At 39.0% G+C, this 13,863-nt stretch overlaps 2 protein-coding genes across 2 annotated transcripts; one reads left to right on the forward strand and one right to left on the reverse strand.

Annotated features, from left to right (window-relative positions):
- Nucleotides 1-101: 101 nt before the first annotated feature.
- On the reverse strand, nucleotides 102-6,424 carry lgsn (lengsin, lens protein with glutamine synthetase domain). The gene is made up of 4 exons (XM_046857100.1): nucleotides 6,305-6,424; nucleotides 2,237-3,616; nucleotides 1,980-2,137; nucleotides 102-1,796 (listed from the first exon to the last, which is right to left on the reverse strand). Exons 2-4 carry the CDS (start codon nucleotides 2,769-2,771, stop codon nucleotides 612-614), a joined length of 1,878 nt encoding a protein of 625 aa, XP_046713056.1. The 5' UTR covers nucleotides 2,772-3,616; nucleotides 6,305-6,424; the 3' UTR covers nucleotides 102-611.
- On the forward strand, nucleotides 6,378-13,822 carry ptp4a1 (protein tyrosine phosphatase 4A1). The gene is made up of 6 exons (XM_046857101.1): nucleotides 6,378-6,535; nucleotides 8,056-8,649; nucleotides 8,809-8,901; nucleotides 11,155-11,285; nucleotides 11,803-11,877; nucleotides 12,859-13,822. The coding sequence occupies exons 2-6, from the start codon at nucleotides 8,545-8,547 to the stop codon at nucleotides 12,974-12,976; spliced, it is 522 nt and encodes a 173-aa protein (XP_046713057.1). The 5' UTR covers nucleotides 6,378-6,535; nucleotides 8,056-8,544; the 3' UTR covers nucleotides 12,977-13,822.
- The last annotated feature ends 41 nt before the right edge of the window (nucleotides 13,823-13,863 follow it).

Consider the following 13,863-nt stretch of genomic DNA (forward strand, 5'->3'; position numbering starts at 1 on the left):
GGAGTTTTACTATTTTGGATCAATAAATGAGAATCCGTCATGGCTGTGTTTTATAGCTTACGATTTCAGTGTCTTCGGAAAAATGGTCCTCTGGTAAAAAGTCGCGCAAAAGATGACATTTTATTGAGTATTTTATTAATCTACGTTTACACACTATCTCGGTTCCTTTGCACGGCAATACAGTGCTCTCATGCTGAAATGTGTCCTACAAGTCTTTTCGAAGTGTGTCAAACAATTGCAATTCCTGCTGTATCTCTGCAATGGTGTCAAAATGGCAACTTCATCTTCGGGAAGATGGCAAAGTCCACAACAGCCAAATGAGCAGGGTGGGTGTGGAAGTGAGGTCATATCGTTTCCGGTGAGAAATTCACATGTGAGGAGGAGCTCAGTGCCATGGTCAAAATATTCTCTAAACTTTTTGATACCACCTCGTATTTGCCTTCTCGTAATGGGAGGGAGAGGAGTTCAAATAAAACATATATTTCCAGTATCTTGGTAGTCAGAGCAAGAACCATTTACTGTAGGAGTTAATACGAATCCATCATGAAGAAACTGTTCCATCAGTTCTTCAAAAGTAATACATTTCCCTCATTATATTTAACCTGACTTGATCAGATGAAGTATTCCAGGTTTTTGTTCCTGTCTGTATCAGTCTTCTGTGTCTCGATCTCTAGGTGTTTCATGGCAATGAAATAACGCACAAAAGCTTCACCCAGCGCCCCACGAATCACACTGTCTTCTTCCAAGGCCACTAAGGCATCCTCCAGTTTAACAGGTATGACAAACTGTTTCTGCTGCACTGGAGCTTTGGTAAGAGCCTCTTCTGCACAGAGGTTATGCTTGATCCCATCCAATCCCGCTGCAATGGTAGCTGCCAGGACAATGTATGGGTTCGCCATTGCTGAGCCAAGCTTGTTCTCAATGTGGGTCTCACGGCCACCGTGAACCTTTACGTTGAAAGTGCAACTGTTGTCATTGCAGCCACAAGTGGCGTGGACTGTGCTCTTCGAAACGCTGCCTTTGGAAAGCTGAGTGCGGGAGTCTAGCCCTGGTACCATTAGGCAGCTAAGAGCTGGTGAGTGGTGGAGAAGCCCTCCAAGCCATTTCTTGCCAATCTCAGACATCTCACCAGTGCTCGAATGAAAAAGATTTCTCCTGCCACTGGCATCCCATAGGCTGTGGGACAGGGAGCCAGAATTATACATGGTATTATCGGTCAGGAACGTGGCAATGTAGTTATACTTCCTGGCCATTTCTTTGACACCAGTACGAAAGGTGAAGGCACTGTCGGCAGCTTCAATTCCAAATTTAGGCTTGAAGCAGATCTCCATTTGTCCTGGACCGCTAGCAGACGCAAAACTATCCACCCTGATGCCCATTTGGTACATCCCTTTGACCAGTTGCTGTAAGAAGGGCATGTCATTATTACTCAGCAAAGTAGTGGCGGGGAAAAGTATGACGCTGGGGCCCATTTGCTCCGACACTCCGAAGATGCAGCATTCATATGTAAAAGAAGAAAGAATGGAGATTCCCGCGGCTTGAAGTTGACCGAGCATCGTCTTAGCGATAAGGCGAGGAGATGTGCGCAGAGGGATCCCCATGATGGTACAAGGATCGCAAATGATACGGGCGGTCTGCTCAGCCCAAGGAAGGACCCGGAAGGTGGAGAGATCAGGGATCAGAAGAATATCAGCGTTGAAACCAGCAGAAATCGGATGGTCGACTTCATTTTCTTTGGGGCTCAGAGTCAGCTCCAGGTAGCTTCTAGGCATGGGGACACCATACAGTGCTTTTTCCTGCAATGCCAATGAAATGTAACAATTATTAATTATAATATTATATATAATATATATGAATTATATTAATTATAATATAATATTACAATGGCATAGTTAATCATATTAATGCTTATTAAATCAATAACTGGACTGAGAAATCAATCAAGAAAATTCAAAAGACACAGTGTGGTGAGTAGTTACATGAAATAAGGAAGCAGGGACTGTCTTGGATCTAGAGACACCGTGGAGATCAGTGGCTTCAAAGCGAACAAAGCCTATATTCTCACAGTTGATCTGCTGCTTTATGTCTTCAACCTCTAAAATGAAGTTCTGAGATCCATGGAATTCTGTGTGTGGGTCTATGGAGCATACAAAAATCTTGAAATTTTTTAATTTGAAATTGTTTGAGGAACAGAACATAAGCCTGGTTGTTCTGGACTAAGTAAAGAAGAACTAACCTGTGTGTGATATCCCAGAGTTTGTTCTTTCACTGCTGGGCCTGTTTGTATGCCCACCAGTCTTTGATGAACCACTAGATGAAGCGCTATCTCTTGTTCTTCTATCACTCTCTAGAGTGGGCTTGAAGGTTGTGAAGGACCTAGATGGTACGTCATCTGGTTTACAGTCAATTCTTTGTCCAGGCACGTGGCAATGATGACCAAGACTTTCTCTTGTATTTAGTTTGGAGCGTTCACTCAATAGGTGTTTTATTTCTTCCATTGTCTGTTTAGGAAATCCTGCTTCTGGTAGCAAATCCGGCTGGCCTTCTTTACTCCATTCATCCGAATAGCTGTTGTCCTGAATGGAAACCGTAGGCCACCGGTGTGGGCCTATCGAAAGTATAGTAGAATTGTCAGTGGGGCTTGGAGCAGGACAATTAGTCTGGATTATGGGCAATCTTCTTTCCCGTTCTGAAGACTCTACATGTTTTCCACTTCCCTCCTTCTTTTTGCCATGGCTCAGACTGCCTCCATCTATTTCGTCTGAATCCATTATGGCTGTTACCCTCAATTTCTTTGGAGATCCTTATGATGCATTATGTGTCCATTCAAATTTGTGAGCTCCAAGATGAAAAAAGAGCTGTGTCCGAGCACGTCTTATATATCCCCCAGATACAATGCTGACTGATTTGGAAAAATCCCTTTGCGCTCACCATGCGCTCAGAGCCAATGGTTTACATAACTCATATCCTCTGACTGACCTTTCCTGTACGCTCGGCCAAACAAAGACAAATCCAGGCAGTTCACTGGGCTATTCTATAGCAACCTGCCACGCAAAAAAAGCTGTGCATCAGCTATTCTAGAGGCAACAATACATGCTTTATCAAATTTCTGGAAACGTTACATAAGAGAGAACAGATGTAGAAACTTTGCATGCTCCATGATGTAGGCTGCATAATGCTTAGCCATTTTCTTTGTTCACCCTCAGTGTTTGATATTTCCTGGCCAGGTTCACAGCATGTTCACGCTTCTATTAAAAGTCACAATGCACACATACACTCACACACCTATTTACCTCATCCAGTCATCTTATATGGGATAGGGAAAAAACCTCCAGACAACCCATGCAGACAACATGCAGACACCCAGAACAACAGTAAACTAAGGTAGAGTCTGAACAATATGCTACAATGGTGCAAACACCATCAGACATCTCCCTGGTTGCCAGATTCTGAAAGTCTCCCTCAAACATTGATGTAATAAATTTTGACAAAAAATGTTCAGCTTGTGCACAAACCAGGACCTCTGCCTGAACCACCACACTCACAACCGATCTACCAGTTTCACCCGGATTCACAACCTAATCTGTCCAACCATCAGCCTCCTTTCCTGAGAATCCTGTAACACACACACACACGAGGTCCACTGGGTGATGATGATGATGATGATGAAGATGAACTATGAACTAACTATTATGATGATAATCATGAAATTGATGATGACATTCATACTATGATAATGATGATCATTTAATCTATGATGATGATGATGATGGTGATAAAGTGGATTTTATTTGAACCATGATGATAATTACAACAATGATGATGATGATGATTATGATGATGACCATATTATTAATACTATTGTGATGATGATGATGATGATGATGATATTATATACTATGACGATAAAGAGGAGGATGATGAGGAAGAAGTTGATGATGATTAATACTATGATAATGATGATTAAAACGACAACGACAATGATGATGATGATGATGATAAAACTATTATGATTATTAAAACGATGATGATGATGATGATGATGATAATAATTAAAACGATGATGATTAAAATGAAGACGATGATGATGATTAAAACTGTTATAATGAATAATACTATTATGATGATCACGACGATAATAATGATGATTAAAACAATGATGATGACGATGATGAAGATGAAGATGATGATGATGATGACAATGACTAAGATGATGATGGTAAAACTATTATGATTATTAAAACGATGATGATGATGATGATAATTAAAACGATGATTATGATGATTAAAATGAAGATGATGATTAAAATGATGATGATGATGATGATGATGATGAAAACTGTTATGATGAATAATACTATTATGATAATGATCACGACTATAACGATGATGATGATGATTAAAGCGATGATGATGATGATGATACAACTATTATGATTATTAAAGCGATGATGATGATGATGATGATGATTAAAACGATGGTGATGATGATTATTATGATGATGATGATGATAATGATGATAAAACTATTATGATTATTAAAACGATGATGATGATGATGATGATTATGATGATGATGATGAAACTATTATGATGAATAATACTATTATGATAATGATCACGACGATAACGATGATGATGATTAAAACGATGATGATGATGATGATGATGATGATAAAACTATTATGATTATTAAAACGATGATGATGATTATGATGATGATGATGATGATGATGAAACTATTATGATGAATAATACTATTATGATAATGATCACGGCGATAACGATGATGATGATTAAAGCGATGATGATGATGATGATGATGATGATGATGATGATAAAACTATTAAGATTATTAAAACGATTATGATGATGATGATGATGATGATAAAACTATTATGATTATTAAAACGACGATGATGATGATGATGATGATGATGATGATGATGATTAAAACGATGGTGATGATGATGATTATGATAAAACTACTATGATTATTAAAACGATGATGATGATGATGATTATGATAACGATGATGATGATGATGAAGATTAAAACTGTTATGATGAATAATACTATTATGATAATGATCACGACGATAATAATGATGATTAAAACAATGATGATGACGATGATGAAGATGAAGATGATGATGATGATGACAATGACTAAGATGATGATGATGATGGTAAAACTATTATGATTATTAAAACGATGATGATGATGATGATAATTAAAACGATGATGATTAAAATGATGATGATGGTAAAACTATTATGATGATGATGATTAAAATGATGATGATGATGATGATGATGATGAAAACTGTTATGATGAATAATACTATTATGATAATGATCACGACTATAACGATGATGATGATGATTAAAACGATGATGATGATGATGATACAACTATTATGATTATTAAAGCGATGATGATGATGATGATGATGATTAAAGCGATGGTGATGATGATTATTATGATGATGATGATGATAATGATGATAAAACTATTATGATTATTAAAGCGATGATGATGATGATGATGATTATGATGATGATGATGAAACTATTATGATGAATAATACTATTATGATAATGATCACGACTATAACGATGATGATGATTAAAACGATGATGATGATGATGATGATGATGATAAAACTATTATGATTATTAAAACGATGATGATGATGATGATTATGATGATGATGATGATGATGATGATGATGAAACTATTATGATGAATAATACTATTATGATAATGATCACGACGATAACGATGATGATGATTAAAACGATGATGATGATGATGATGATGATGATGATGATGATAAAACTATTATGATTATTAAAACGATGATGATGATGATGATGATGATGATAAAACTATTATGATTATTAAAACGACGATGATGATGATGATGATGATGATGATGATGATGATTAAAACGATGGTGATGATGATGATTATGATAAAACTACTATGATTATTAAAACGATGATGATGATGATGATGATTATGATAACGATGATGATGATGATGAAGATTAAAACTGTTATGATGAATAATACTATTATGATAATGATCACGACGATAACGATGATGATAATGATGATGATGATGATGATGATGATGATGATGATAAAACTATTATGATTATTAAAACGATGATGATGATGATGATGATGATGATGATAACGATGATGATGATGATGAAGATTAAAACTGTTATGATGAATAATACTATTATGATAATGATCACGACGATAACGATGATGATGATGGTGATGATGGTGACCTGGTTTCTCCCCGTCACGCGCTCCTCCTCTCCTCTCTGTTTCTCACTCGGTTCCTCTCTCAGGGCGCGGCTGCTGCAGGCTCCTCTGCCTGGTTCCCGCGAGCCGCTCACACGGACCTGACGCTGCCGCCGCGGCTGTATGGTGGTGGAACACACTTCAGAGATCTTCACATCTTTCTACGGACCGGCTTTATGGTTAAGCTACAATCTTCAATGAGTAAGCATATTCCAGTAAGTAAAGCCAGGATTAACTCCGGGGCCTGTGGTGGGGTTTTATAGAGATTTATTTTATTATTATTTAAACCGGTTTAAATAAAAACTCGCTCATTGTCCTAGCCTGGGATGCTAGCTAGCATTTAGCGCGGTTTGCTAGCTCTGAGGGACCTGAAAAGACGAATGATTTGACCGCATATGTTATATATTAATTTTATTGATTATTAAAAGTGTATTTTCTTTAGTATAGCGGATTTATTTCGTGTTATTATTTTTTCGGGGGGCGGCGGCGACTCTGTCACCTGGTTAGCATTACGCTTCGGCTAAGTAGCTAGCTAACCCGAGGACTGTTTTGTAACTTGAGGTTTGTACAAAACAGGATTATTTTGTGTGTCTTTAACCGGGTTTAATGTGTTTATATATAAAGTGAACAATAAGGATTGAGTTGGGGGTTTAAAGACCTACAGATATTCCCAGGTCATAATCATTGGGCCTCAGGTTGTAGACTAACCAGCTGTGTGTGTGTGTGTGTGTGTGTGTTTGCCGCATTCACATTATCAGTCTCGGAGACATTCTGGTGTTCCTCTGGTATCAGCTCTTGACCTGGATCTGGTCTTTATTTAGGACTTTGGGTATATCAAATCTGACTATTTATAAAGCCTGAGCCTCGATCCAGAAACCTTGGGTGATCCTCTAATTGATGATCCAGATGGTTGAAGTTAGTTGACCAGGCAGGAACCAAAAGAGGAACCGTTTTTAATATGTAATATTAATAGATACACACTTGAAAAACACTGCAGGATGTAAGAAAACCCCTGACCAGATTTCCAAAAATCATATTAACTGGTTAAGATCTTTGCCAGAGATTTGCTGTCTCTACATGTTGGGATATCATCTGGAAAAAAACATCTTGAGGAAAGGTCTTCCCAGGGTTCATATACATTTTCGAAAAGTTTGAATTAATTTGATTTGAGTGATTTCCAAGTCTGGATTAGTATGGGGTTCCCTATTCAGTTTACTTAAATAAATTAATAAATTATATATATATATATATATATATATATATATATATATATATATATATATAACAATTTATATTATTGACAAATGGAAATGACGCGTGTTAAAGTGTCTTGCGTTCAGACGTTTCAGTGGGGACGAGCAACTTTTGGGGGACGATTAAAAACGAAAGCATGGACGTGGAAAATGCCGTTTTCGTATGTATCCAGACTTGTGTAGATGTAGCCTCAGTGTAGACGGAAATCCAAAACGGAGAGGAAAAATATGCGTTTTCAGGCGTTTTCGTTCTGCACGTTTTGAGTCTGGAGAAGTATGAATTTTTGAAATGAAAAACATGTAGGAACCCTGCATACCAGTTTATTAGTTTTGAGTAGATCAGATTTGAAAAACAAGAGCAGCTTATGTGTCATTGCCTGCAGATGATCTCAGGATGGTGGACATGTTCCCCTACAGCATGACTGGGTTTTTCTTCTCCTCGTTCTCATCTGTGTCTCTTCCCTTTTGTTTTACCATTACAGCAGTTCTGTGGTGTATTGGGTCACACATTTATGGAGTTTCTGAAGGGCAGTGGAGACTACTGCCAGGCTCAGCACGGCGTATATGCAGACGAGTGAACGGCGAGCCCTGCTACCTCACCGGACGAGAGACTTGCGAGAGCGCTTCAACGTTGGCCTGGGCGGACACGGACAGCGGGGCGTCCACAAGCAGCCAGACCAGTCTGGATGGGGTAAAAAAAGAAAATCTCCAGAAGTGCACTGACCTCGTTGGCCCTCTGTTTCCTTGCTCACCCTCGAGGACCAGCCTTTTTTTTTTTTTTAATTAATTTATACATTTTTTTTCATCAGTTAAATTTTTTTTCCCGTTTCATTATTTCAGTTTGCTCTTTTCCCACCCTGTCCCCCTGATTTTCGGCTAATTATTTTTTCCTCATTTGGTGGGTTCGAGAAGTTTCCTTCCAAATTCTTTTTTTCCCCTGGTATATTTCCGTATACCGTTTTTTTATCAAAATGGCTCGTATGAATAGACCCGCCCCCGTGGAGATCAAGTATAAAAACATGAGGTTCCTCATCACCCATAATCCAACCAATGCCACTCTAAACAAATTCATTGAGGTGAGTTGTTTTTCTTTTTTCTTTAATAGCAATGTACTTCAGAGAAGCATGTCCTTGGGCAAAAATTGCCAAGAAGTCAGAATGCTCATTTGTGAAATTGTTTGTCTTTTTTCCTACTTTTCCTGCAACCAAATCTTTCTCACTCTGGTTTTTCAACAGGAACTAAAGAAGTATGGGGTGACAACGGTTGTTAGAGTGTGTGAGGCGACGTACGATGCCAACTTGGTGGCTAAAGATGGCATTCAGGTTCTGGTAAGTCCAGTTAAAAACTGTGGTTACAGGCGTAACAAGGAAAAAGCGCTCTCCTGCATTCAGTCTTACTCTGTAGAAGATCTTTTCCTCTTCAGGTTTCACTTCACCCCTGAGATTATCCATTCCTCTGTTGATTAGTTTGGTGTGTTTTGGGTCGTTGGAATCCTGAAAAGTGAAATTTCTCATTATCTTAAGTGTTTTAGCAGAAGCATTAAGGTTTTGTGCCATATTTAATTGGGATTTGGAGCTGTTCATTATTCCCTCCAGTTTGATTAAATCCCCAATTCCAGCTAAAGATGGGGATAATAACATTCAGCGATTTACATCGGCATAATGGTTAATACCGTGATGCATCGATACAGGTTAGCATTTGTATCACAAAGCATCATTTTAAACATATTTGCATTGGTTAAAAAATGTTTATGATTATTAGTAGATGCGCAATTCTTTTTATTTATTTATTTACATCGAATCGGTAACTGCTTCATATGTACAGTGAGGACAATAAGTATTTGAACACCCTGCTATTTTGCAAGTTCTCCCACTTAGAAATCATGGAGGGGTCTGAAATTGTCATCGTAGGTGCATGTCCACTGTGAGAGACATAATCTAAAAAAAAATCCAGAAATCACAATATATGATTTTTAAACTATTTATTTGTATGATACAGCTGCAAATAAGTATTTGAACACCTGTCTATCAGCTAGAATTCTGACCCTCAAAGACCTGTTAGTCTGCCTTTAAAATGTCCACCTCCACTACATTTATTATCCTAAATTAGATGCACCTGTTTGAGGTCGTTAGCTGCATAAAGACACCTGTCCACCCCATACAATCAGTAAGAATCCAACTACTAACATGGCTAAGACCAAAGAGCTGTCCAAAGACACTAGAGACAAAATTGTACACCTCCACAAGGCTGGAAAGGGCTACGGGAAATTGCCAAGCAGCTTGGTGAAAAAGGTCCACTGTTGGAGCAATCATTAGAAAATGGAAGAAGCTAAACATGACTGTCAATCTCCTCGGACTGGGGCTCCATGCAAGATCTCACCGTGGGGTCTCAATGATCCTAAGGAAGGTGAGAAATCAGCCCAGAACTACACGGGAGGAGCTGGTCAATGACCTGAAAAGAGCTGGGACCACCGCTTCCAAGGTTACTGTTGGTAATACACTAAGACGTCATGGTTTGAAATCATGCATGGCACGGAAGGTTCCCCTGCTTAAACCAGCACATGTCCAGGCACGCCTTAAGTTTGCCAATGACCATTTGGATGATCCAGAGGAGTCATGGGAGAAAGTCATGTGGTCAGATGAGACCAAAATAGAACTTTTGGGTCATAATTCCACTAAACGTGTTTGGAGGAAGAAGAATGATGAGTACCATCCCAAGAACACCATCCCTACTGTGAAGCATGGGGTGGTAGCATCATGCTTTGGGGTGTTTTTCTGCACATGGGACAGGGCGACTGCACTGTATTAAGGAGAGGATGACCGCGGCCATGTATTGCGAGATTTTGGGGAACAACCTCCTTCCCTCAGTTAGAGCATTAAAGATGGGTCGAGGCTGGGTCTTCCAACATGACAATGACCTGAAGCACACAGCCAGGATAACCAAGGAGTGGCTCTGTAAGAAGCATATCAAGGTTCTGGCATCGCCTAGCCAGTCTCAGACCTAAACCCAATAGAGAATCTTTGAGGGAGCTCAAACTCCGTGTTTCTCAGCGACAGGCCAGAAACCTGACTGATCTAGAGAAGATCTGTGTGGAGGAGGCCAAAATCCTCCTGCAGTGTGTGCAAACCTGGTAAAAACTACAGGAAACGTTTGACCTCTGTATTTGCAAACAAAGGCTACTGTACCAAATATTAACATTGACTTTCTCAGGTGTTCAAATACTTATTTGCAGCTGTAATCATACAAATAAATAGTTTAAAAATCATACATTGTGATTTCTGGATTTTTTTTAGATTATGTCTCACAGTGGACATGCACCTACGATGACAATTTCAGACCCCTCCATGATTTCTAAGTGGGAGAACTTGCAAAATAGCAGGGTGTTCAAATACTTATTTTCCTCACTGTATCTATAATATATCGTATTGTTGCCTATGCATCGAGATGCAAATCGCATTGGCCTCAGTTATAGAAATGCACATCCTTAGCTGAAGAAGAGCAGCCCCAAAATATGATGAACGATGCAGAAATCTCCCAATGCTCAAATACCTCCTTCTTGATTGCTCTCACGAATCCTGCAGGATTGGCCGTTTGATGACGGAGCTCCTCCTTCGAACCAGATTGTTGAGGACTGGTTAAATCTGCTGCGGATTAAGTTCAGGGAGGAGCCAGGCTGCTGCATCGCTGTTCACTGTGTGGCTGGCCTTGGGAGGTAACGTTTTGTATGAAATGACTGATCTGGCTGTAGGCGTTATGTAACGTTCTGTTATATGAGGGATATAAAAATCTGAAGGCATAAGATTATATAAAAGTTTATGCTGTACTCCTTTAAAGCGTTGGGCTGTGTTTGTGTTCTAACATATGACAAACGTGCGTGGACGCTTGACCATTTGATTTGCATGTATATTTATTTTTGACCAGCTCTTTTGTCATTTGTTATAATAACCTCCACTAGAGTTTGGATTGTGCTTGTTAAGATGTGTGCTCATTCAGCCACAGTAAAGTCAGGTTCTGATGTAGGGTGAGGTGAGGAGGCCTGGGGTGCAGGATAAACGTTATAAACGTATAAACGTTTGCTTGCTGTATAGTAATTATAGCCTGACAAAGCTCACAAAGCCTTTACTGTACCATATTACATTGGTTTGTTGTGTGTGTGTGTGTGTGTGTGTGTGTGTGTGTGTGTGTGTGTGTGTGTGTGTGTGTGTGTGTGTGTTTTTTCCTCCCCTCAGAGCACCAGTCCTTGTTGCCCTCGCTTTGATTGAGTGTGGAATGAAGTATGAAGATGCTGTCCAGTTCATCCGACAGTAAGATACCTACTACACCTTTTGAGCACGCTATAGGAGATAAAGTCGGTCAGTGTCCCACCTTGTTAGGGATACATACTCACCATCCTCTTTATTAGGAACAATATATTAATACTGTGTAAATATATAGTGTAGTAATATATTATATTGTATAGGACCTTCAGGAGATTTTGCAGGAGACATTTAAAAAAAAAAAATTTGCGTCACATTAAATCCCTATCCTGATGTTTGGCGTAAATATTAACTGAAGCGTTCGACCGGTAATCTGCATGATGTTCTGCTTTGCACTGCTGAAATGTGATTGCCGGCACTGAGGTGTTTCTAATATTGTGGCTGGTGAGTGTGTATGTAGTTTTTTAGCATTTGAAAACTTTCTTGGGGAAGGTGGGAGCTCAGAGATTATGGCTCTGGGTTACTAATTGTAATGTTGGGGGTTCAAGCCCTGGTATTGCCAAGCTGCCCTTGTCTTTCTTTTTTGCTTGGGGTATTTTACCTGTTTAATCATGTTAAATCAGGGCATGAAAAAACACACTTCACCTGTGTTCTGAGCTGCATGGCATCGGAGAAAAGCTTCACCGATGGTGATTTTTAAACGCACGACGATGCCAAAAGAAAAACTCTCGAGAGAAATTGTTGTAAAGGAGGAAGACAGTAAACAATTACTTTTTGGTAGGCTACTGTTTAGATACAAGCCGTGTAACAGACACTGTCTTTCATTAAAGCCTGTGTAAAGTTCATTAGTTTCAGTGTAGACAGGTGCGGCGTATTTATGTTCAAAATAAAAATCTTTGTAAAATTCAGTAGGTGCGGCTTATATATGGGTGCGCTTAATAGTCTGGAAATTACGGTATATGAAAAATAAGACTAATCAAATCTTTAAGTTAAATTGTTCCATGTTTGGTTTGGGAAACCCATGAGAATTTTCTACATGCAGTTAGTTTGTTCTGTATCCGTTCATTGCCGCCGTCTCTCTTCTTTCAGGAAGCGTCGTGGAGCGTTCAACAGCAAGCAGCTCGTCTACCTGGAGAAATATCGCCCAAAGATGCGTCTTCGCTTCAAAGATCCAAACGGCCATCGCAACAACTGCTGCATCCAGTAGAGCTTTTGTTCGAAGCCCTGCCATTTAAAAAAAAAATCTGTAATGTGGATAGTTATTTCTCATCATTGGTGAACATGTAAAAAATCCTAAAAAGAAAAAAAAAAAAACACTCGTGCGTATCTCCCTTTTCGTGTTAATTTTACAGTGCAGCCTCTGTTGCCAAGGTGAGTGCTTGTGTAGGACCATGGTCACATTTCCCTTGTTACAACTTTTAATTCCAGCCATTGTTTTAAAAAATTATACTAATTTGTCGAAGCTGTTACAGGAGTGCGCTCTGCCAAACAGTATTTATTTTGTACAACTATACGACAGCGTAGGTATCATTTAAGTCTTTTATTTTGTTTCTGAAGATCTGAAAATGCCTTATTAAAACGACCGGAGGCAGGTTTAGGGGGAGAACTCGATGGCATGTGAAGGAGCCCACCTGTGAAAACAGCTGCAGATATAAAGATATATATAGCAGGGAATTCATGAATTAGAAGAAAAAAATACATATATATTAAAAAATGAATTATAGTGTGTATGTGGAAGGTATGGGATCTAGTTTGTGTTTCCAAACTTCGTTTACTAATTACTGCCATGTCGATAGTGTGATCATTTTTTGTGTGTGTGTTTTGGCTTCAAACTGGACCTCTGCGATATTTTGTAAGCCTTTTTATTTGATGTGCGTAACTTAAAACACAAACATTTTATTGGATATTTGATTTATGTACGGTATTTGAGAACGTGTACTTTTAGATCGGCTATTTATACTATCACTGGGTATGTGTTTTAGTATAGTGAGAGAAGCTGTAACTGTTCACTGACGAGAGAAAAATAAAATAAAGGAACACAACGAGGACACTGGTCATGTGCACGTCTCGCGTCTTGAATCGGTCCTGATATCG

Source organism: Silurus meridionalis, chromosome 9, assembly GCF_014805685.1.
Source record: "Silurus meridionalis isolate SWU-2019-XX chromosome 9, ASM1480568v1, whole genome shotgun sequence".
In the NCBI taxonomy this organism is placed as follows: domain Eukaryota; kingdom Metazoa; phylum Chordata; class Actinopteri; order Siluriformes; family Siluridae; genus Silurus; species Silurus meridionalis.